Source organism: Schistocerca americana, chromosome 7, assembly GCF_021461395.2.
Source record: "Schistocerca americana isolate TAMUIC-IGC-003095 chromosome 7, iqSchAmer2.1, whole genome shotgun sequence".
In the NCBI taxonomy this organism is placed as follows: Eukaryota; Metazoa; Arthropoda; class Insecta; order Orthoptera; family Acrididae; genus Schistocerca; species Schistocerca americana.
This window is the reverse complement of record NC_060125.1, coordinates 594,081,248-594,107,642: the sequence shown is the minus strand read 5'-3', so window position 1 is coordinate 594,107,642 and position 26,395 is coordinate 594,081,248. Positions and strand designations below refer to the sequence as shown.

Below are 26,395 nucleotides of genomic sequence, written 5' to 3'. Positions count from 1 at the left end.
CATCGTCCATTGGGTCTATAGGGTCATCGGCCATCTCGGGAGGATGGCCGGGAGGGGGAGCTTCCTCCGCCAGTGAACGGCCAGATGTACGGCGACCAGCGGTGCGGTCAGGCGAAACGGATGACGGCCTGGGGCGGCAGCCGCTGGGTGGCGCAAGAGAAGAAATGCGCCGTGGCGGGGAAGGAGAACTGTGCTTCCTATGCGCCTTTTTGGAAGGACGTGTAGTGGAAGTACCGGTCGAAGGCTGTGAGGTCGAGGTACGGAGGAAGTCTGCACGGGATGGTTCCTTCTTGAAGGCCCGTGCATCTGACTTCGGTGTCTTCGTCTTAGCAGAAGCTGAAGAAGGTGCTCGTGTCTGTGGGGTGATGGGAGGAAGAGGAGACGTCGACCGCGCGATCTTAGCACTGGCCGAACGGACGACCGTGGTGCTGAAGGTCAGATCGCATGTCTGGGTTGCTACCTCCCGGGTAGTCCGAGGAGAGGCGAGGACAGTACTGTATTTCCCCGCTGGGAGCAGCGTGGGCTTCATACTAGCCAATAGCTTGCGAGCAGCCGAGGTGGACACTTTCTCTTTGACCCGAATTTCCTGGATACAGCGTTCTTCCTTATAGACAGGACAGTCGCGGGAGGATGCTGCATGGTCACCCTGACAGTTCACACAACGAGGAGACGGAGGTGGACAGTCACCCTCATGGGCATCCCTGCCACAGGTGACACATTTAGCCGCATTGGAACAAGACTGTCGAGTGTGATTGAAACGCTGACACTGGTAGCAGCGCGTAGGTGTCGGGATATAGGGGCGAACAGAAATAACCTCGTAGCCCGCCTTGATGCGCGATGGCAGCTTAACACTATCGAAGGTCAAGAAAATTGTCCGGGTCGGTACAAGGTCATTGTTGACCTTTTTCATGACCCTATGGACAGCCGTCACGCCCTGCTCAGCGAGGAATGATTGAAGTTCCTCGTCAGTCAATCCGTCGAGGGAGCCAGTATAGACCACACCACGAGACGAATTCAAAGTTCGGTGGGCCTCCACCCGGACAGGGAACGTGTACAGGAGGGTGGCCCGAAGCAGTTTTTGTGCCTGAAAGGCATTCTCAGTTTCTAGTAATAAGGTGCCGTTACGCAACCTGGTACAGGATTTGACAGATCCGGCTATGGCATCTACGCCCTTCTGAATAACGAAAGGGTTGACAGAGGAAAAATCCTTTCCGTCCTCAGTTCGAGAAACTACGAGGAACTGTGGGGCAGGCGGTAGTACTTTTGTCACTGTTGGCTGGTCACGTTTCCGTTTTTGGGTCGAAGTCGAAAGAGATGGAGTAGAATCCATTGCAGAGGAATCCCCCATGATTGCCAGCGTCTCCGATGGCGCGCTCCTTCCTTGTGGGGACCCTCTCAGAGGGCACTCCCGCCTTAGGTGAATGTTTACACCTCAGGTCACACCTCCCGAGAAACAGACGGAGGGACCAATCGGCATGGTCAGAAGGTATCAGCTCAGGCAATCACCCCTCCCCGGGCCCGGCCTTTACCAGGGGGTACGCGCGTGCCTTACATGTCTACCCAGGGCGGGGACTTACGCGTTACCCCGTCACCGGCTACGCGTGCGAACGCGTGGGTCGGCCTTCAGGCACGCACAGGGAGGAAGGAAGAAGAGGAAAAAGAAGAGAGAGAGGGAGAAAGAGGACAGACTGTCTCAAACGCCGAGGCGGAGACCAGAGAAGGCAAGGAGAAGAAGGCAATGAGAAAGCAAGGGGAAGAAGGCAATAAGAAGGCAAGGAGAAGAAGGCAATGAGAAGGCAAGGAGAAAAAGGCAATGAGAAGGCAAGGAGAAAAAGGCAAGGAGAAGGCAAGGGAAAGAGTAAGGAAGACAGTGAGGTGGAGAAGAGCAAAGAAAGGAACCAACAAAAGGAAGGAAGAAACGAGAAGTGAAAAAACCAAAAGGACCACGATGATAGGTCGTGGAACCGTCCGTCTCCGGACGCAGGCGCGAACTACCCCCGTGAGGGGGATGGACTCCTTTTAGTCGCCTCTTACGACAGGCAGGAATACCGCGGGCCTATTCTAATCCCCGGACCCGCAGGGGGGACATATCTAATGAGGAAGTATTGAATAGGATTGGGGAGAAGAGAAGTTTGTGGCACAACTTGACCAGAAGAAGGGATCGTTTGGTAGGACATGTTCTGAGGCATCAAGGGATCACCAATTTAGTATTGGAGGGCAGCGTGGAGGGTAAAAATCGTAGAGGGAGACCAAGAGATGAATACACTAAGCAGATTCAGAAGGATGTAGGTTGCAGTAGGTACTGGGAGATGAAAAAGCTTGCACAGGATAGAGTAGCATGGAGAGCTGCATCAAACCAGTCTCAGGACTGAAGACCACAACAACAACAACAACAACAACAACAACAACCCATCATAAACATTCAAGATTTCACACATTCACTTGTGGGAGCTTGATTTTTAGTGTGACTGACAAAGCCTATTATCAAATTCCCATGTATCCAAATGACATAAGTAAAACACGGATTATTACACCCTTCGGCTTATTTGGGTTCTTAGCAATATTGTATGGACTGAAAAACGCGGCACAGACATGGCAGTGTTTTAGCAATGGAGTACTTTTCAAGAATGATTGCCAACACATGCATCTCGACGCCTTTTTAATTTTCTCTACCAATCCCCACAGTCGCAAACGTCACCTCAAACTCATTCTCACTACCCTCCATGACGCAGGTGTGACAACCAATGAAGACAAATTGCAATTGCAGAAGCATGAATTTATATTCCTTGGACACAATCAACAAAAAGAGAATCAAACCAACTCCGGACGGGGCAAATTTCATCCGTCATCTGCCACTATTACAAACTTACCACAACCTTCTCCAGTTCTCGGGTATCCTGAATTTTTAACAATGATACTTACCTCATCTTGTGGAAATTCAGGCACCTCTGACAAACACACTGGCAAGCCTTCATACACACGTGAAACAAAAATATGTACAGATGGCAAACATACAAATAACATTCAACTGCTCTAAGGACTGCCTTGCAACAGTAGTCTCACTGGCACATCCTATACCAGGCGCTAAAAGCGCTGGACGTATTTTACGGACTATAAGACACTATGGACTATAAGGTGCACCCTAATCTTAAGCATTTTTTAAAAACTTATCATTTCTGCCATTTTTATTATTAGATTGCAAAGACAGACTAAAAAAAAAAATTCTTAGTTTATAAAACTAGACAGACCTTTAAAATACCTGAAAATTGTCATCTGAATTTTCTTCTCCTTCTTCCTCTTCATCATTAATAATTGTCCTCTTAATATATTATAAGATGGTCTTCACTGCCATGAATAGTGTTACTTATGCCACACTTCTTGATTTAACGATGTCTTCTCTCACTCTAGACCATGACTCTCTTATCCACTGACACACGTGTTTGAAGGTCATTTTAAAGCTCCCTTCAGCATCAATTTTTGTTGAGTTTCATTCACCACCCACTTGTTCCATTCTTCTCTCATACACACATTAAATGGTTTATTTATTGAGACTTTAAAACACTGGAATCATGAAGTAAGTTCTCCTGGAATAACAGCAAGCTCTGTATTTCCCTGTCTCAGTTTCTCTTTCACAGAATTTTTCAAATGCCTGCAAAACTGATCTAGTACAAGAAGTGACTTCTTCTTCAATGAAGAACCGTTCCTTCTCTCTCACAATCTGTTAATCCATACTTTCATACCTGCCTCATCCATCCAACCCCTATCATGTACATGAACATGACCATCTGGCAGTATTTCAGAAGGTTTTGGCATTGTTTTGCACATAAAAATGATTATTGGATTAAGTTTAGTACTGTCAGCACAACATGAAAGGAAAAGGGTGTAGTGCACTTCTTCATGTCCAATTTTTTTTATAGTTACAGTTTTAGCACCTTTCATGGCAACAGTTCTGTTAACTCTGCATATCAAATGTCTGAGGAGTTTCATCCATTTTTGCTATTTGGCTTAGTTCCACATTGATTTTCTTTCGATGTTGAATAATAATGCAATGGGAAGATAATATTCTCTCTTCATACTCTTGTGGCATTTTCTGAGATACTTTGGTTTTGTCACCAATGAACTCCACCCTTGAAGTTGTAAGTTCCACTGTAGTGTTAGCTTACAAGCTTGTATTTAAAACATTTTTGTATTAATTCCAATGCCATTTTGACAGTGTCCTTGAATCCATTTCAATACTTCATCATATAGTTTTGGCCATTTTGCATTTAGTCCTATATTTGCACATTTAGTTTTCCTCAGTTTCTTCAGTTCTTCTTTACCAGCCTGCCGATCATGGGTGGGGAGGGGGGGGGCCGACGGGGTGGGGGGTGGGAGGGCCGAGGGGGGGGGGGGGGGAGGGCCGAGGGGGGGGGAGGGCCGAGGGGGGGGAGGGCCGAGGGGGGGGAGGGCCGAGGGGGGGGAGGGCCGAGGGGGGGGGAGGGCCGAGGGGGGGGGAGGGCCGAGGGGGGGGGAGGGCCGAGGGGGGGGGAGGGCCGAGGGGGGGGGAGGGCCGAGGGGGGGGGAGGGCCGAGGGGGGGGAGGGCCGAGGGGGGGGAGGGCCGAGGGGGGGGAGGGCCGAGGGGGGCTAGAGAGGGTGGCTAGAGAGGGGGGCTAGAGAGGGTGGCTAGAGAGGGTGGCTAGAGAGGGTGGCTAGAGAGGGTGGCTAGAGAGGGTGGCTAGAGAGGGTGTTGCTGCTAGGGTACCAGCTATCCGTAATCTAAGAAATTTATCTTCCTTGCTATGCTGCTGTGTACTTTTAAGGGTCTCTTCTATTTGCTGAGAAGTGATCTAACCTCATATACATACAATTTTTAAAGTTACTTATTAGTATAATTGCAAATCAGATCACTCAACACATTTTTTGAGTTAGTGAACTGTTCTGAAATGTAGCTTTACATCAGAGTACGAGTAGTAATGAAGCGTCCTTAGAGATTAAAACTGACCAGTGGATAAGGAATCAAAGTACTCTATTCCTTGCACAAAAGTTCTGATTCAAGTTATGCTCAATTACAAATTTTTAAGCAGTCAGTAAGTTTCACTGCAGCAATAGTCACCATTTCTCAAGAAGCTGTTCTATGTACAATATGCATATAATAACAATCATAAAAATATCAAATTTCTGTAGTACACACCTGATTGAGTTGATTATTTGGAGTAGTGTACTCTGCTGTCAGGTACAGGAATAGCTGCTTCACATTCCAGTTGAACAGGTCTGTCAAGTTTAATTATTATTAAAGAAAACATCAGTTCCCCATTGCAAAATTTTTGTAACAAATACAACAATAAACACAAATGCACAGCTCAAATACCAAGTACATAATAACTAAGTTTGTTTCAAAAATGTTTCAGAAGCAGAACACTAACAGTCAGACGTGTGGATAAAAGCCCAGTAGTTTGGTCTACAACCTGAGCAGTTGGTCTAAATAATGTGAAATGCTGCACATCAGAATGGTTGAGACAGGACATGAGTATACCAGCTACAGAAATAATAAGTAACAAGAACGTGGCACAATGGAAGTGCAAAACAATTATGAACCTGATTTTGATAAATGTAGGGTGTGAGCTCTTCTTTCTTTCTTTCTTTCTTTAAAAAAGAAATCATGTATGAAAATTTCAAGTCCACCTTTCTCTTCAGTATTTATTCAGAATCTCAGTTTTAGTTGATTTTTAACTCTTTAACATTAAGTGCAAATTACACTGTTGCCAATAAGCAAACTTCAAATAAGACAGCATTCCTAGCTATTTGAACAACAGTCTCTTGTCTGGGATGGGAGAAGAGGGGAGGGATAGAGGAGAGAAGAAAAGATGAAAGATTCAAATTAAACAACTCATCAATGAGATCATATTAGTCAAAGCACAAGCACAACATGGAGAAAGAAACTTGCCATACCCTTTCAACCGAATCATCCCAGCATCTGCCTGAAGAAATTTAAGGAAATCCAGGAAAACCGCAATTGAATATAGATCATCTATATTATTCTTAGAGAATGTTCACCCTGCCTGTTCAGAAATAGAAAAGATCAACACGATGTTTTCTTCTAAACTGCAGGAGCATCCGTGGTAAGGCTTCAGAATTAGTATCATTTATTAAAGGTAATAATGGCCAGATAGTATTAGGAACAGAACGCTAGTTGAAACTAGATGTGAATAGCAATGAAATCCTTAATTTGGATTGGAATATATATTGCAAGGATAGGTTAGAAGCCAACGGTGGCCAAGTATTTATTGCTGTTAAGATTTCGATAATATCTAGAGCGGTTATTAGGGATTCCAAATGTAACAAAGTGTAATTTAAGTATCACAGAAAGATCAACCATAGTAACTGAATGCTTTCATAGACCACCTGCATCAAGAGCTGTAGTAGCAAAGCACTTTAGAGAGAACTTGGAGTTATTGCGAGTTAGTTCCCTGGTTACGCTATTGTAAAAGGGAAACAAATCAATTTGCCAGCTGTACAGTGGGATTCAAGTGATCAAAACTGTTGCCAGAGACAGGGATTCATTTGAGATTATTCTGAATGTGCTGCCTGAAAATTACTTTGGACTGACATGTGAGGGCATTGTCTTACACTTCATAGGAACAACTAGTTCCAAATTTTTCAGCATGCCCTAGATCTGCTCCTACAAAGAAGACATCAGCCCTAGGAATAGTCCACTTTTAAAGAATCGGTGTAGTTATCAGAAGAGACAGTGCCACATTCTGATCTTCACTTAAGTCCTGTAATTGGCCATCTAATCCATTCAAAATCTCCTGCAAACATCCCTGAATATTTCCCATTTCATTCTTTAATGTGAAAATACTGAATGTATTTTGATGTTAAATGAAACGAGTATAATTTTAGGGCTGAGTTGTTCAGCTGTATTGATATTTTGAAAGAATCTGAACTGTATTTGTCAAGGAGGTGTGCGTTCCAACCATAAATATTTGTGCCCTACAGTCTAAAATTTCACTGAAAGAATGCACAATGTTCCACAAAAGACAAAAGGCCAAGCAACAATCTCCACACTAAACTGAAACTGGTGGTTTGATAAAATATTTCTGCTTGTATATAACACACTCACCACACTGGCACCTATTCGGCAACATGTTGTGCTCATCTTTTACGAAACTACATTTCATTGCCTGCTCAACTATATGACAAGCTGTTATGTCTCATACACTCTCGATCTGAATGCGCAATCAGCAGTCTTAGTGCTGGGGCAACTGGGCAGAGAGAGAGAGAGAGAGAGAGAGAGAGAGAGAGAGAGAGAGAGAGAGAGAGAGAGATGTGTGTGGGAGTCTATCACTCAACCGCTTGTAGAAAATGGGTCTTAATTTGCAAACAGCAGCAGCTTTCATATATATAAAACGATAGGTAAAAACTGTTACAACAGAGGCCACATTCATAAAAATATTTAAGCATCTCCCTCATCAGCTAACAGCACTGACTGAATATTTTTACAAACCGTTTGAAAAAACTCAGGAAGGAAGATCAGGTTTCAATGTTCTATCAACAATGAGGCCATTAGAGATGGAACACTGTCCTACCTCTAGAATGGAAAAAAGAGAACTGCACTCTCCCTTTAATGAATATTACTTTTGCCTAGAAAGAAGAGAAATACACAACTATTAAAACTTACCAATCTGTCAATGGAAAGTCTGAAAAACAGCAGAATTTTTTTTTCTTATGTAGATTAAGCCTTTAGATATCATGTGTTTTATTCCGAATACAAATAAGTAGCCAATTATAAACTACATTTTTTTTCAATTAGCAATTCACTCACATTATGTTGGTTTAAATATAATGTAAGAAACATGGAATTAACTAATGATTTAATCAAGTCATAGACAATTATCTGTAACTTTGTTCCAGTGGATGAACAGTGGTAGCCCACAGCACAGAGTAAGAGACAGGAATTTTCATTAAATCTGGGAACAACTCAAGTCATAGTAAACTCTCACACTTATTCAGAAACCATGTTGTACATGAAGCACAAAAAATTCAAGGGAGGGTCTACTATGTAACTTTGACCAAAAGCAGCTACTTTGGAAACAAAAGACACTACTCTTCCTCCTAAAGTGCTGAAGTCTTTTCTTATCTAGTGCTATGCATTTATATAACATCCCTGATTTCGGAGACTACTATCAGCTGCGAAATAATTAAAGATCTCTTCAATGATTGTGGCCCACTGGTTCAGAGTCAAGGGGGAAGGATTGAATTGGAGACTTTGAGAATTCTGCGACAAGTTAGGCTGTGACTTCCTGGTCTTGCACCATAGGGTTAACGGCTGTAAACCCAGGCAGCTGACTACGTGGGACTGCACACAAAGTTGGTATTTTTTTTTTTAATTTTAATTATTATTTCTTTTCTTTCTCAGACGTTATGTCTGGTTAAAAATGGAAAGTGACGCGGACCTTGATCAAGCGTGACTTCCTTTTAACTGTACGGTATATGTTACATTGCATTTAGGAACTTTCGGGTAATTGAACATGTACCAATAATTACAGATTTCTGTAGTTGTATATATACGTTTGGATGTAGCGGTATTGCTTTGATGTACTGGTGGATATTGTGTGGTATGACTCCTGTAGTTGATAGTATAATTGGTATGATGTCAACTTTATCCTGATGCCACATGTCTTTGACTTCCTCAGCCACTTGGATGTATTTATCAATTTTTTCTCCCATTTTCTTCTGTATATTTGTTGTATTGGGTGTGGATATTTTGATTAGTTGTGTTAATTTCTTCTTTTTATTGGTGAGTATGATGTCAGGTTTGTTATGTGGTGTTGTTTTATCTGTTATAATGGTTCTGTTCCAGTATAATTTGTATTCATCATTCTCAAGTACATTTTGTGGTGCATACTTGTATGTGGGAACTTCTTGTTTTATTAGTTTATGTTGTATGGTGAGTTGTTGATGTATTATTTTTGCTACAGTGTCATGTCTTCTGGTGTATTCTGTATTTGCTAGTATTGTACATCCGCTTGTGATGTGATCTACTGTTTCTATTTGTTGTTTGAAAAGTCTGCATTTATCTGTTGTGGTATTGGGATCTTTAATAATATGCTTGCTGTAATATCTGGTGTTTATTGTTTGATCCTGTATTGCAATCATGAATCTTTCCGTCTCACTGTAAATATTGCCTTTTCTTAGCCACGTGTCTGATGCGTCTTGATCGATGTGTGGCTGTGTTAGATGATACGGGTGCGTGCCATGTAGTGTTTTCTTTTTCCAATTTACTTTCTTCGTATCTGTTGATGTTATGTGATCTAAAGGGTTGTAGAAGTGGTTATGAAATTGCAGTGGTGTAGCCGATGTATTTATATGAGTGATTGCTTTGTGTATTTTGCTAGTTTCTGCTCGTTCTAGAAAGAATTTTCTTAAATTGTCTACCTGTCCATAATGTAGGTTTTTTATGTTGATAAATCCCCTTCCTCCTTCCTTTCTGCTTAATGTGAATCTTTCAGTTGCTGAATATATGTGATGTATTCTATATTTGTGGCATTGTGATCGTGTAAGTGTATTCAGTGCTTCTAGGTCTGTGTTACTCCATTTCACTACTCCAAATGAGTTGGTCAATATTGGTATAGCATAAGTATTTATAGCTTTTGTCTTGTTTCTTTCTGTCAATTCTGTTTTCAGTATTTTTGTTAGTCTTTGTCTATATTTTTCTTTTAGTTCTTCTTTAATATTTGTATTATGTATTCCTATTTTTTGTCTGTACCCTAGATATTTATAGGCATCTGTCTTTTCCATCGCTGCTATGCAGTCGCTGTGGTTATCCAATATGTAATCATCTTGCTTAGTGTGTTTTCCCTTGACTATGCTATTTTTCTTACAATTGTCTGATCCAAAAGCCATATTTATATCATTGCTGAATACTTCTGTTATCTTTAGTAATTGGTTGAGTTGTTGTTCTGTTGCTGCCAGTAGTTTTAGATCATCCATGTATAGCAAATGTGTGATTTTGTGTTGGTATGTTCCAGTAATATTGTATCTGTAATTTGTATTATTTAGCATGTTGGATAGTGGGTTCAGAGCAAGGCAGAACCAGAAAGACTTAATGAGTCTCCTTGGTATATTCCACACTTAATCTGTATTGGCTGTGATGTGATATTTGAATTTTTTTGGATATTAAGTGTGGTTTTCCAGTTTTTCATTACTATGTTTAGGAACTGTATCAATTTAGGATGTACTTTGTATATTTCCAATATTTCTAGTAACCATGAGTGGGGTACACTATCAAAAGCTTTTTGGTAATCAATGTATGCGTAGTGTAGCGACCTTTGTTTAGTTTTAGCTTGATATGTCACCTCTGCATCTATTATCACTTGCTCTTTACATCCTCGTGCTCCTTTGCAACAGCCTTTTTGTTCTTCATTTATAATTTTGTTCTGTGTTGTATGCGTCATTAAATTCTGTGTAATGACTGAAGTTAATATTTTGTATATTGTTGGTAGGCATGTTATGGGACGATATTTAGCTGGGTTTGCTGTGTCTGCTTGGTCTTTAGGTTTCAGATAAGTTATTCCATGTGTAAGTGTATCAGGGAATGTGTATGGGTCTGCAATGTAACTGTTAAATAATTTAGTTAGATGTGAATGTGTTGAGGTGAACTTCTTTAGCCAGAAATTTGCTATTTTATCTTTTGCAGGGGCTTTCCAATTGTGAGCAGAATTAATTGCTTGAGTGACTTCATTTTGCAAAATTATCACTTCAGGCATTTGTGGTATCATCTTGTATATGTCTGTTTCTGCTTGTATCCACTGTGCATGCCTGTTATGTTGTACTGGGTTTAACCATATGTTACTCAGAAGTGTTCCATGTCTGTTATGTTTGGTGGAGTGTCTATTCTAATGTGTGTGTTATCTACTGTCTGGTAAAATTTCTTTTGGTTTGTGTTGAATGTTTGGTTTTGTTTCGTTCTATTTTCACTTTTTTTGTACCTTCTAAGTCGTTTGGCCAATGCTTGTAATTTTTGCTTCTTTTCATCTAATTGCTCTATCGCTTCTTGTTGTGAGATTTTACCTAACCTTTTTCGTTTTTTTTCTGATATTTCATTTCTTATAAATTGTGTTAGCTGTCCGATGTCTTTTCTCAGTTTTTCTATTCTGATCTGTAGCCTGTGTTGCCATGCTGGTTTTGTGGGTTTCTTCTGAGTGTTGGTTGGTTCTGATCTCTGCCTAGTGTGTATATTTAGTGGAGTGAGTGCTCCTATATAAATCAGTAGTTGTAACTCTTCCATAGTTGTATTTTCATTTATTTTGTTGTGTATGATTGTGTTGATAGTTGTTATTGTTGTTTCGACTTGTAGGTTATTTGGTGGTCTATGCAAGAATGGTCTAATGTCTGTATTTGTGTCTTTGTATTCTATATATGTCAGCTGAAATTTTTCTTCTATATCTAACATTTGTGTCACTTCGGTGTTCTATTTGTGCTTGTTCTGGTGGCTGTCTTAAGATTTCGTTTTCCTCCGATTGTTTAATTGATGCGTGTTGTTCTTTGTTTGTTTGCTCTGGGATGTTTGAGTCCATTACTGTATTTTCTTCTTCTTCTGATTGCACATTATTTTGTTCTAGTATTTGTTGTACTTGTTGTTTGATGTTTTCTAATTCTGACTGGGGTATCCTGTTATTTTTGATTATTACACAGATCTGATCAGCTAGTCTTTGTTCTGTTAAAAATTTTAATTCTGGGTATCCGGTAATAAATGTTGTGTATACTTGTGATCTGCATCCAGTTGTGTTGGTTCCTAAGTTTGTTGCTTGGTAATAACAGAACATGAGGTGTCTTAACTTCATCTTACCATCTCATCCTCTGCCTTTGTTCTCCTTCTAGAGTGGTTGCAGGAAGCATATCCTGCAAAACACCTCTATTTGGATTTAAATCATTTTCCGTGTGGCTAGCAGTGTCGTTACCATTGTGGACGGGCATAGGGTTAAAGCGTCGTCCCCGACCATAACAGCGTTTGTCCGAGGCTTCATTAGTTCTGTCCTGAACCAACTAATCACACTAAAAGGGGGGGTTGTTATTATTATTATTGTTATTAGTGGTTTGTTCTTTTCGTCGCCTTTTACGACTGGCAGAACATACCGGAGGTCTATTCTTTTCCCGGGCCTCCACGGGTATTATTACTATTATTATTTTTTCATCAGGTGGCTCTCCATCCAGTCCAGTTAACAACAGCTGCAGAAGAGTGTGTGTGTGGTTTGATGTTTTCGGGCGCTAAACGGCGAGCTGTAGAAGACCTAAAACTGTAAGTTTAGGAATGCCCCCAGAGGTGAGAGTATTAAAATCCTATTAGTTAACTGCCAAAGCACTCACTACAAAGTACCACAGTATAAAGCTAGGTACAGAAAGCTGGTTGAAACCTGAAATTGATAACAGAGAGATTTTGGGGGAAATTTCAGTGTTTATCGAAAGGTTAGGCTAATGTGAAATGAAAGTGATGTATCTGTCACAGTAGATAAAGTCAAATTCATTGAGATCGAAAATAAGGATGCATGCGGGATTGTATGGGCAAGAGTCAGTATCAGAGGTTGGCACAGATGTTCCCTAATCATATTGTACTCACCGATGGTGACGTTAACCACCCAACAATCAATTGGGAAAAAATCATAGTTTTGTTAGTGGTGAGCATGATAAGACATCCTGTGAAACATTACTAAATGCCTTCTCTGGAAACTACCAAGAACAGATAATTCAGAAACTCTCTCATGATGGCAAAAAATAGACGTGACCTCGTTGAACATGTCCACACTGAAGTTGGCATCAGTGACCATGATGCGGTTGTTGCAAAAGCAGATGGTGTGGTCCTTCTGACACAGTGACTCGCACACATGCATGGCAGTACTATCAGTGCACTATGTAAGGCAGAGTTCGTAATGTCTTCATCAAGTGTCCAGTTGAAATACGATGGAATGACATTTGCGATGACCGGCTGCAATACTGAAATCTCTTCAAACACTTAATTCACTGGGAAAATTTTAAATTTCACATCAAACACCTTTACGGGGAGGAGATGGCCTCACATGTAAGAAATTTCAACAAGCTACACGAGCACAAAACTTTTAAGTTTTTAATGAGATGTCGGGTCCATGGCGTAATACCAAAGTTTGCCAGAGTGACACATTTTCTTAAGATGGTCACTGCATGGAAGTTAATGGAGAAGGCGAGCCATGCTATTGTGAAGGAGAGAATTTGTTATAAAGGATGACACAGAGAAATGGGAACATTTCTACAATCCAATAAAATTGGAAGTGATGAAGGAATTGCATTCATAGTAATTGAAGCCTTACAACTTTGCCATTTACAAAATATTGATGGTATTTACCATTTTTTTAAAAATTACTTCCTTTAGATGGCATCCTCTCATACGAATACTGTTGTGACATTGCCACGAGACTTAAAAAGTGCCGCTCCGTCAGTACGCGAACACGGCGATAGAGGCGCTCCGCAGCCCGGCCGAGCGTGGGAGCGCCACCTGGCAATGAACGGCGCCGGCCGCATGTCACGGCACGGCAGTCTAATGACAGATACGGAGTGAATAGCATGTAACCCGCTATTGTTCCTACTTTGTGTATCCACGCAATTTATTAGTGATTAAAGGTTATAACACTTTTTGGCGACGAGGTCGGATATTTTTTTTCCTGTGTTGTGGCATTGTGTGTTCGTGTCGGGGCCGACATGGAACAGCTTATGCAAGCGCTCATTGAACAACAAACACAGCTGACGGCTGCTATTCAGGCACAGCAAACACAGCCGACGGCTGCTATTCAGGCATTGTCGACGTCGCTAACTCATAATCTGTCTTCCTCTTCTCCGCCTCCGTTTCCTCCTTACGACGAGGCCGCTGAAGGCTGGGAGGATTATGAGAAGCGTTTGCGGCAACACTTCTGGGCTTTCAGCGTTGTCGACGCTCCTATGTGTAAGTAGTTATTTCTATCTTGGATTTCCCCACGGATCTATCAGCTGCTATCTCAGTTAGCCCCTCTGCGGGAACCTGCCTCTGTCCTTCCAAGAAATGTGTGAATTATTGTCTAACTATTATCGAAAAAACACCCACGTCGTTGCCGCCCGCGTGGCGTTCTACCGGTGTCGTAAACAGCCCCATCAATCTTACCGGGCTTGGGCGGCGGAACTACACGGTCTGAGTAGGAAATGTCAGTTTGTCACGGACACTCATCATGAGTCTTATGCTGATTCAATGGTTCGGGACGCTATTCTACGGCTTGCTCCTGATAAAGGAGTTTGGCAACGTGCCTTACAACTGCCAAACCCGTCGTTGTCGGAAGTTCTCAGCATCGCTCAATCTTTTGAAGTGTCTCACGCTGCTGGTGCGCAAATAGACGCGTGGTGTGATGTGGGCGCTGTACAGACCACTTTCGACGCGGACAATTTGCCTGTTTCACAGGGGAACGACGATGTGGTGGCGGTTCACTCGCGTCAACAACGTCGCGTTGGGCCACCACGGTCGCAGCGAAAACAGCAACCACAGAAGCAGGTTCGTTCCGCACTTCCTTCTTGTCCGCGTTGTTTCGTACAGCATGACAGGGCCGCGTGTCCAAAACGTTGGGCCACGTGTAATTCATGTAGGAAAAAAGGCCACATTGCTTCTGTGTGTCAGTCCCCTAAAGTTCCTGTCGACGAGGACGAGGCATCGGACATGGATGTTAACTGTGTGCTTTCTCAAACAAATAAGTTGTTTGTTACTGTTCGTGTTCTGGATAAAGACGTTCGCATGCAAGTGGACACTGGCTCTGCAGTAACTCTCATTAATTCTCGCACGTATTTGGAGTTGGGCTCCCCTCCCTTGTCTCCAGTTACGCGAAATCTGCGAACTTATAATAAGCAGAAAATTCCTATTGTTGGCCAGTTTGATGCTTCCACTGCCTACAAGTCCGTTGTTCGGCCCCTCACGTTTTATGTGGTGGATCATGCGGGCACGGAAAACCTGTTCGGTTATGATGCTTTCCAGTTGTTCGGGTTCTCCATTGATGATGATGTGCACCTCATATCTGAGGATATTCCGTATCAACAGCTGGATGGATTGTGTTCTGAATGCTCGTCCATGTTCTCTGCTGGTCTGGGTCGGGCCAAGGATTTTGAAGCCCACATTACCCTTAAACCTACAGCTCGCCCTAAGTTTTTCCGGGCACGACCTATTCCTACGGCGTTGCGTGCGCCTGTCAAGGCTGAGATAGACAGGTTAACAGCTTCAGGGATTCTCCTTCCTGTTACCTCCAGCGAATGGGCATCGCCAATCGTGGTGGTTTCTAAACCAAACGGTAGTCTGCGATTGTGCAGTGATTTTAAAGCCACTGTCAATGCTCAGAGCCTCATTGACACTTTCCTCTTCCCCGTCCTGCGGAGTTATTTCCCAAGCTCGCTGGGGGCCAGTTCTTTTCCAAACTCGACTTATCTGAGGCGTACCATCAGTTGCCGTTGGATGCTGCTTCCAAGGAATTCCTCGTCATCAACACTCCTTGTGGGTTGTATCAGTACCAGCGTCGCTAGTGCGCCGGCCATTTTTCAGCGATTTTTGGAACAGCTCACGGCCTCCGTTCCCAGCTGCATCAACTACCTGGATGACATTGTTGTCACGGGGGCCTCCGCTGAGGAGCACCTTCGCAATTTGCGTTCACTGTTTCGGGTTCTGCATTCGGCTGGGTTGAAGTGCAATCTGGACAAGTCACAGTTCTTCCAACCCTCCATTGTTTATCTTGGTTTCCACTTGTCCCGTGAGGGTATACGTCCTCTACGACAGCACGTTGCGGCCATTACCGCTCTACCCCGGCCGTCTACGGTCAAAGAACTTCAGGCGTTTCTAGGCAAGATTGCTTATTATCGCAAATTCATTCCCTCCGCGGCGGCGGTGGCTCATTCTCTGCATCAGCTGTTATGCAAAAACGTTCCTTTCTGCTGGTCCGACGAGTGTGAGCAGGCTTTTGTCCGCCTGAAGGCTCATTTGCAGTCGGCGCCTTGTCTTGCCACATTCCATCCGGGTCAGCACTTGGTTCTGGCGACTGACGCGTCACAGTATGGCCTAGGGGCTGTTCTCGCCCATCGGTATGAGGATGGGTCGGAACGACCCATCGCCTACGCTTCCAAGACCCTCAACGATGCCCAACGGCGTTACTCTCAAATCGAAAAGGAGGCGCTCGCTATCATTTATGCTCTAAAAAAGTTCAGCGTTTTTTTGTATGGTTCTAAGTTTCACCTCATCACCGACCACATGCCGCTGGTCTCTCTGTTCAGCCCCTCGGCGTCGCTTCCAGATAAGGCAGCTCACCGCCTGCAACGTTGGGCCTTATACTTGTCTCGTTTTCACTACGAAATTCACTATCGCCCCACGGCCCAGCACGCCAACGCTGACGCGTTTGCCGATGGGGCCCGACCCGGTTTTCGATTGAGATGAACTCCTCTGTTTCCACATTGATGAGGAAGAATGTCGTGCGGTCGAGAGTTTTCCACTTACAGGTTCGCAGGTTGCGTCGGCTACTGCGCGGGACCCGGTCCTGCATCAGGTGATCGGTTTTGTTCAACGGGGTTGGCCGGACAGGACCAAGGCCCGGGCATCGGATCCCCTTCGCAACTACCATGCCTTGCGCCTTCGTCTGTCTGTTCGTGAGGGTGTTGTTCTTCTGGCCACGGATGGCGCATCTCCACGGGTCGTGGTGCCAGCCTCTCTTCGCAAAGATGTTCTCAAACTATTGCATGAAGGCCATTGGCGGATTTCTCGGACTAAGTCCCTGGCCTGCAGGCACGTTTATTGGCCCGGTATTGATTCGGACATCGCCCACATGGTCGCTGCGTGTGGCCAGTGTGCTCAACAACTGGCTGCACCTCGTACTATGCGCTCTCCCTGGCCTGATCCGGCGCAGCCGTGGGAACGGGTGCACGCTGACTTTGCCGGCCCCTTCCTCGGCACTTATTGGCTACTGTTGATTGACGCCTTCTCGAAGTTTACGTTTGTTGTTTGATGTCCGTCGCCCACCACTGCGGCGACGACCCTGGCTTTGTCCAAAATCTTTGCGCTAGAAGGTCTTCCATCCACGATTGTCACGGACAATGGCCCTCAGTTCTCTTCGCAGGCCTTCCGTGATTTTTGTACTGGACAAGGGATTCATCATGTTACAGCATTGCCCTTCCATCCGCAATCGAATGGGGAGGTCGAGCGCCTTGTCCGCACTTTCAAAAGCCAGATGAAAAAATTCCTTAGTGATTTTTCCACGGATGACGCTCTGTTGCAATTTCTGAGTTCTTATCGCTTCACGCCTCTGGGTGATCGCAGCCCTGCTGAACTCTTGCATGGCCGCCAACCGCGCACTCTACTGCACCTGCTTCACCCTGTCAGGCCTTGTACGGTGTCCCCTAGTGCGGGAAAATACCCGGTGGGCGCCGACGTGTGGGCACGAGGGTATGGATCTCGCCCTAAATGGGTTCCAGGGGTGGTCCAGGCCCTTCGCGGCCGCCGGTTTTGTGCAATACGTACGGACGACGGCATGGTTGTTCGCCATTACGACCAGATGCGCCCACGAGTGGTGGCCACGCCGGTGCCACCGCCCCTTCTTTCATCTCCACCAGCCCGAGAAGCCAGTCCTGTCGCTGCTGCCGATCTTCCGGGTGTGTTGCTGCAGCCGACATCGCTACCGCTTCCGAGTAAGCCGGGACCGGCCCCAGTCGCAACGCCGCCTTCTCCGGGACCCATCTCGCTGGAGCACACCCCCAGGTCCATGACACCTATGGATGCTGCTCCGGAGTTTTCCCCCATCATCTCGTCCAGGAGGGGCGTTCCACGCGCAAGCTTCCGTCCTGACCATTTTTGACCATACTCTCGTGTTTCTCCGCGGGATCTTCTCGGGGCCTCCCAAGAGGCCATGGATGTCTCTGCACTGTCCGTGTCTCCAAGAAGTGAGTTTTTTTTTCAAGGGGGGAAAAGTGTTGTGACATTGCCACGAGATTTAAAAGTGCCGCTCCGTCAGAACGCGAACACGGTGATAGAGGCGCTCCGCAGCCCAGCCGAGCGCAGGAGCGCCACCTGGCTATGAACGGCGCCGGCCGCATGTCATGGCACGGCAGTCTAATGACAGATACGGAGTGAATAGCATGTAACCCGCTATTGTTCCTACTTTGTGTATCCACGCAATTTATTAGTGATTAAAGGTTATAACAAATACATTCTTGAAATCTGCTGTTGAGATTACTCACTGACCGCTGCAACATCTCAGCTGGGGTACTGTGAATTGTATCCCAAATTCTCTGTTTTAACTCATCCAAGGTTCTTGGTTGAGTCGTGCAGACTTTGCTCTTGAGGTAGCCCCACAAGGAAAAATAATCACAAACAGATAAATCTGGTGATCGGAGGGGCCAGACCATGGAATGTTACTGAATCTTAAGATCACTCGGTTGCCAAGCAATTCTCGCACATAGGCCATTGATTGCTGTGCAGTGTGTGATGTCGCTCTGTCCTGTTGAAACCAGGCTTCTTGAATGTTTGGAAAGTTGTTCAATGCAGGTGTAATGAAAGTTTGTAACATCTCCACATAACGATCGGCATTGATAGTTATTGTGTTTCCCCTGTTCATCTGTGAGAAAATACAGTCTGACAATCCCATGTGATAAAACACCACACCATACTGTCACTTTACTAGCGTGTAAAGGGCGCTCATGAATGTCATTAGGATTTGTGTTTGCCCAGTAACAGTAGTTCTGTTTATTCACATAACCTGTGAGATGAAAATGTACCTCATCTGACATCCAGAACTTGTTTAGAAATTCGACAATGTTTATTTTTATCATCATTTGTTGACAGAATCCCTATCATAACAGGTAATCGTTTTCCTTCAATTGTTGCACCATCTAGTTTGTGTGGATGAAATTTTAAATCAAGATGAATTCTGCAAACACTCTACCGGGGACATTCCAATTACTACTGCTTGCTGATGAATTGAACGCCGTGGGCTCCGTAAGACAGACTTGCATACAACATCAATGTTCGCTGGAGAACGCACACTACTTGGTCATCCTGTTGGTTTCTTCTTGAGGGCAGATCCAGTCTCTTCGAAGTTATTAATCCAACATTTTATCATGTGTTTTGACGGAACAGCATCATGATGTCCTAAATTATAAAAATGTTGAAACTCTGTCTGCACCACTACCAAACTATTATTGTTTTGATAAAACATTTTTATGGCTAAGGCATGCTGTTGTCCATTCCACTGATCCACGATTACTGAAATGGCGGACTGTTTACTTGCTAATTGTCACGAACCCGCAGTGCTGCCACCTGCCCAGGCTGCCACTACTCATTTCAAACATTCCCATTATTCTGTGTCACCCCGTATGAGATGAAGGATTGGATGCCATTTCAGAACTGTTCCACCTACATCTGAAGATTGCAGCACTTCTTTCTCCTGTATCATGTGACTGGGTTGATGAAGTGACAAACCAAGTTTGATTGGGTATGTAAGGACGCAAGTTCTTGGCAGGAATCAAAATTTGATCGCTTGGTGCCATAACAGTCGTCACCACATGGAATAATTGCACAATGTTCCATTGTTAACTTCAGCGAGAAGAATTTGGACGATGCAACATTGTCTGATTTGGATAAAGGACTTAGTTTAGCACCTACAGCAATTGCAGTGCCTCTGATAAGTTTCATGAGTGGTGTTGAAGAAGCTGTACAATGCTTTCCTACGGACGCTGCCAAAGAAACAAGAAAGGAAACCTGCCAAGCTCTATTGAAAGATCCTCTTCAATGCAGCAATATAACCTCTGAAGAAAATGCTGCACTACAAAATCTCAGAGGATTCAGACATAGGGGTGCTGAAGGCCAATAAAGGTAACTCAACTGTTCTGTTACCTCAAAGTTTGTATTTGGAGAAGATGTATGGTCTGTTAGTGATACAATATACAGGAAGATTGATCATGACCCTACAGCACGTGTGCAATGGAAGATGTGTACACTCCTGAATTCTACATCGTTACCGCCAGAGACCATCAAGCAGTTAAGACCACATGGCAGTGTACCACCAAGATTGTAAGGTCTTCTTTTACAGCCTACAGTGAGTAATATCAAGACCCCACATATGATTTAGCCAAACATATTACTTTCTTGCCAAGACCATTTGTTGGTGAGTGTCCATATCATATACAGAACTCTGCCAATTTTATCAACAGACTGAGGGCTCTCCACTAAGTAGTTTGGAGCTTCTAGTGAGTTTTGATATAATATCTTTTTACAATGATACCTTTTGCTGTTCCCTTGATGATAATTTGTGTACAGTTTTAGTCAGACATCACTGCTTTGTTTCGACACACTCTTTCCTCAGCCTATTTTATATTTAATCAAGAATATTTTGAATGAACTGATGGCATTGCCATGGACAGCCCCTTGTCTCCCCTGGTGGCTAACTTCTTTATGGAGAATTTTGAGGAAAGAGCACTTGAATCAGCAGTTTCTAAACCAACTGTTTTTTGGAGATATGGATGATACTTTCATACTGTAGACCCAAGGAGAAGATAAATTAATGGAGTTTTTACATCATCGTAACTCCATAAGAACATTCAATTTACTATGGAATTAGAGAAAGATAGTTGTCTCCCATTCCTGGATGTTTTGGTTGGACAGAAGAGTGACAGCTCTGTGGGTCATTCTGTTTACCGTAAGCCCATTCACACTGATTTGTACTTGCACTCCTCCAGTTGCCATCATCCATCCCAAACCACAAGTGTGGTTAAAACCCTTGTACACAGTGACCATACAGTCCCGGATGCAGATAGTTTACCTAAAGAGCATGCACATCTAAGGACAGTGTTCAGAGACAATGGATACTCGACCCAGAAAATTAACAGGACATTCTCAGTGAAAACCAAGAACCGGGAAGTGGATAAATACGAGAATGTTCCAGCAAAGTACCTAACTTTTCTTCCCTTTGTTGGAAATATTTTCTTCAAAATAGCAAGAATCCTTAACTATTTTCAAGTAAAAGCAATTTTCCGCCCACCATCTAAGATTTTGGACCTTCTGGGACCAGTGAAGGATAATTTGTTATTGCAGAAGGCGGGAATTCACAAAATACTTTGCCAGTGTGGTATGGCCTATATAGGACAAACAACATGCACAGTGGAAGAACATTGCGCAGAACATAAACGTTGCACTTGCCTTCTGCAACCCAGCAAGTCTGCAGCTGTGGAACATTGTATCTCCAATAGTCATTCAACGGAGTATGAAAAAACATTAATTTTGGCAACAGAAACGTCTTTTTGGGGCTCTATTATACAAGAATCCATTGAAATACAGATTGTGGTAAATGTAATGAACCGTAATGTGTGGAATCCTGTCATCTCTGTAATTTGCTCCAGACGAAGACGCCAGACTACTCCCGATGACTGTGGTGAGCGGCAATGCTGAAGATAGTGGGACCAAAGTTTGTGTCCAGTCCCTAGCAAATGAGGGATAAAATGAAGTTGAGGGCAGTAAAGCAAACGCTGAAACACTTAACTATCTTTTCCAATGTTCCTTTACAAAGGTGAAACAGGAGAATTGCCCCAATTTAGTCCTCATACCACTAAAAATGAGTGAAATAAGAATTAGTGGTTTTGGGAAACAGCTGAAATCATTGAAATTGAACAAAGCTCCAGCACCCAATGGAATCCCTATTGGATTCTATACTTAATTTGTAGCTAAGTTAGCCTGTCTTCTACTTATAATATATTGTGGATCCCTCTGGAAAAAAACATACCCAGTAGTTGGTACAAAGCACAGGTCACACCTGTCTACAAGATGGGTAGTAGCAGTGATGCACAAAACTACCATCCAATATCCTTGTCACTGACTGATTTGTTGTAGAATCTTAGAATGCATTCTGATAAGGGGAGGCCACAACATTGGGATCACAGGTTTACTTCAAACTTTGTGCACCTTTAGTAGGCCATTAAAACAACATAATGTGCAATTAGTAAGGTGAAATAATCTGATAATTACTAGAAAACCGCAAGAGAAGTTTTACACATCTATATATAGTTGCTGGATGTTAGAGTGCATGCTGGTCAAGTGGTTAAAGTTCGAGCTACATAAGATGACTCAGTATGAGGTGACGGTTCAATTCCCACTCAAAATTAGTTCTGAATCTATATTTTTTCATCACTGGTCATATTATTTAATTTATATGACATTTGAGGTAATATAATTTAAAAAAACCGCACACATTTGCATGATGCTTCTGTGAATTTTATGTTATTTGACTACTTACCATTTTTACTTAAACTTCATTATCAGAACAAACATATTTATAACTCTCAACAGGTAAATGAAAAAACATGTAGAGTTTTCCTGAAAATGTGTGCCTGTCATGATTTGTGAAATCCCTTATACATGCAATCTGTTGACATACCTGGAACTACTTTGCACCTCAATGCTTCGAGCTGCAGACACAGAGGCAGACCCCATTTATCAGCATAGTGTTGAGACATTGCTAATGTAGCAAGAATGAATGGCGCAGGTGCAATTTTTTTGAAATTCACAGAATTTACTCTTGTACTACAAAAATGAAGGTGACTCCCTGTAGCAGGATTCGAACAATCACCTCGTGCATGACCCTCTTTAAGGTGTGAACACTAACCAGATGACCACACCAGCTTCTCATAGCCAGCACCTTCACACACATACATCAGTTACATAATAGATGCATAAAACTTCTCTTGTGATTTTATCGAAATTGCCAGAGTAGTGCACCTTACTACTTGTACATTATGTTGTTTTAATGACCTACTTAAGGTGTACAAAGTTTGAAGTCAATCCATGATCCCAATGGTGTGGCCTCCCCTTGTGAGCTCAAACACAATGAGCTATCTTGAACAGAATGATCTCCTCTATGTCAACCAGCATGGATTTCAAAACTATGATCATGCAAAAAACAACCCACACTTATCTCACATAACATACTGAAAGCTTTGGATCAAGGTAGTCAGGAGGATGCAGTATTTCTTGATTTTCAAAAAGGTTTTGACTCTGTACCACATCTATGCTTATTGTTGAAAGTATAATCATTTGGGATATCAAGTAAATTTTGTGACAGGACTGAGGGTGCAGCAAGTTATTTTTGATAGAGAATCATAGTCATCATCATCATCATCATATGATGTAAGTTTTATGTGCCCCAGGGAAGTGTGTTGGGACACTAAGTGTTTGTGTTGTATATTAATGACAATGTGGACAATAGTAATAGTAACATCAGACTTTTTGCTGATGATGCACTTATGTATAATGAAGTGCTGTCTGAAAGAAGCTGCATACATATTTAGTCAGCTCTTGACAAATTTTCAAAGTGATGCAAAGATTGGCAATTTGCTTTACATGTTCAGAAGTATAAAACTATGTGCTTCACAAAATGAAAGAATGTAGTAGCCGATGAGTGTGGTATCTATAGGTCACAGTTAAAAAATCTGCCAACTCCTATAAATACATGAGTGTAACACTTTGTAGGGGTATTAAATAGAATGATCACATGGGCTAAGCATGCAACAGACTTCAGTTTGTTAATAGAATAGTGGAGAAGTGCAATCAATCTACAAAGGAAATTGCTTAGAAATCATTTGTATGACCCATTCTAGAATATTGCTCAAGTGTGTGGGACTTGTACCAAATAGGACTAACAGGAGATATTGAAAGTATAAAAAAAATGGCAGCACGAATAGTCAGAGGTTTCTCTGACCCATGGAAGAGAGCCACAAAGACTCTCAAGAAACTGAACTGGTAGGTATAATTGCGTAGGCTTCCATGGTCAGTCAGTAGACATAAAAGTTTTCTGGGTATTGTACCACCTCTGTTGTCTAGACAACAGAGGTTACATTCTCCCTCCACCACAATAACCTATTAAAAAAAAAAAGTTCCCTCTCCTCCTTCCTTAAGTGACCAATGAAACAAACTACCTTTTGAAAATTATGACATAATGGCATGCACAGTGAACAGTAACAACAAAATATCAGGGACACTGCATAGCTAGAATGCACCATTAGACCCAGAAAAAGGCCACTGCAACCGTGGCCAAAACTGGTTTTTTTCTCCAGCAGCAGTAGTTTTATACATTATGATGCATTACCATACCCAGAAAACTTTTATGTCAACTGAACTGGTACGCTCTTGAAGATAGACAACCATCCCGAGACAGGCTTTATCATCATGATACAATGAAAATACATAGCTCAAATACATAGACATATAGATAAACATAAATGTTTTACGAGGCTAGTCAGCACAATCAGCTGTGATCTCATTCAAGGAAGTCCGCGAATTTGCTTGAAATGATTTAGGAAAACATCAGAAAACCTAAATATGGTTGGTCAGACAGGGCAGATTCCAACCTCTAAAATGTGAGGTTAATGTCTTAGCAACTGAACTGCCTAATTCGGTTGGTCTGAGAAATATATTTTTTTATCTTTAAGTGGCTGTTAAGGATATCAATATTGACCATACGTGTATCATGGAGCACCAGTGCAAGGATGCCGAACTGAGTTTTTTACATTAATCATTACAATTTGGCTGGTCAGTTTTGTAGAAAGCATGGCGAAAGTAGTGGAGCTTTTATTTTTCTTAAATTTACTGTAGAATATGAAAGGGGTTTGAAGTAGAAGGTATGAGTACTGGAAAGCACTTTCAACCTGCTGCTCTTCAACTGCATGGGAGCTGGGTAATGTAATAATTATGGCAGTTTATAGAGCACCTACTGGGGGTAGACACTTTCACTAATAAATGTCTCTGTTGGCCATTTTGTCTACTGAAAAAAACCATTATAATTTCTGTGGGGCTTCAATATAAACCTTATGTATGATTCTGCACCTAGCAGCTGTTTCTTAATGTATTGCACAGCTTCAACATGTTTCCTCTTTAAATAGTGTAGTAGCCTGTACCTTCCTACACCTTCACTGGCCCTACTATGATGCACAGCATGCAGTTTGAGTAGTGTACTGTATGGGTGCTCCAGGCCCCTACCAGAGGCCACCGATTGGGTCCAGCACCTGAATCGCCTGCAGCAGAGAGCCAATGGTACCTGGTGGGCAAATTTTCTTTATTTTATTGTGCACCAGCTCCAGTCAGCAGTCTGTGTGTGTGTGTGTCAACATGTCTGTATTCTTCTCTAGTCTGTACTTTGTCTGTATGCTGTCACTCCATGACCCAATAAACTGTGGATTTCTTGTAACTGCATTTTTCTGTATGTTCCAAGTCACAACACAAGTGTCAGTGAGTCAAACATTTGCGTGCTCCGTTGTGGAACTTTCATGTGCCCTGTTATGAATCTTTTGTCTGCAGAACTTCAGTGACTATTTTTTCATGTTTCTTATGGATCCTGTTCTTCATTCAGTTCTACAGCAACAGTAACTTCCTCTGGCTGTCTTAAAGACTACCTTCTGGCTATGCTGACAGTACAGGCTGTCCTGTCTCATGATTCTGCTACAGTTTGACAAGCTTCTGTTCAGTGTGATGAAATATATGTACAGGAAAAATGAGACAGCAATTTTGAAAGATAAATCATACAATGACTGATTGTGAAAACAAATTTTTAGTGACAATCTGTAATTATGTTGTATAAAGATGTACAGAAAAGTTTTAATATATCACTGAAGAAGTCAAATGGATCTCAACTACAATGAACATTTTCAATCTTCTTTTATCTTGTGTACTGTTCTGTGTTCTGGCATGAGCCGCATGTTAAGTAGTGCCTGTTTGACTAATTCATGACAAAATTTGTGTATTTTATTGAAATATACTCCAAGGAAGTTTAAAATATTGTCTCTTTTACTTGAAAACCAGTACACAAATATTAATCAGTGATAGAAGAGAAGGAAGCACAGCTAAAAAGTCCGATTGCCTTCCATTAGAATTGCACATGACATACAATCGTCATTAGAAGAATGGCAAACTCTATCACCTCCACAGAAAAGGAAACCTTGCAAAATGTAACCTTTACTGGACGCCAGATATATTTCAGAAAGGAGTGTTAAATCCAACTTTAAAGACAATTGTTAAAACTTATTTCCTTATAATATTAATTTTCCCTGTTAGGAAATTCATTTCTTTCTTTCTGCACATAATAATATAAATTTTCATCAGGGTTCTGTCAGCACTTTGTTGTATTTTGGTTAACAGACATGGCTGCTTGTATGGCTGTTTCATCTTCGATTCTTCCTTGCACGTTCTTGTTGTTATGTTAGTTGGCTCCTTTTCAGGAACACCCTTCCCCTCTTCATGGTACTTTTCATTGGCCTCCATTCCAGGAATGGCCTCTCTCTGTTGTGTCGATCTGCCCGGCTTCGGGACCAGCTTCACTCTCCTTTGCTGCCTCGTGTTTGTTTTCTTTGTATCGCCACTAG

At 42.6% G+C, this 26,395-nt stretch overlaps 1 protein-coding gene across 1 annotated transcript in view; it reads right to left on the bottom strand.

The window, feature by feature from the left end:
• The window catches only part of LOC124622673 (signal peptidase complex subunit 3), an 81,725-nt gene that overhangs the window by 31,208 nt on the left and 24,122 nt on the right, over window positions 1-26,395 (bottom strand). The window contains exon 3 of the mRNA XM_047148466.1: window positions 5,172-5,260. Coding sequence (XP_047004422.1) covers window positions 5,172-5,260 — 89 coding nt within the window. The remainder of the gene's footprint in view (window positions 1-5,171; window positions 5,261-26,395) is intronic.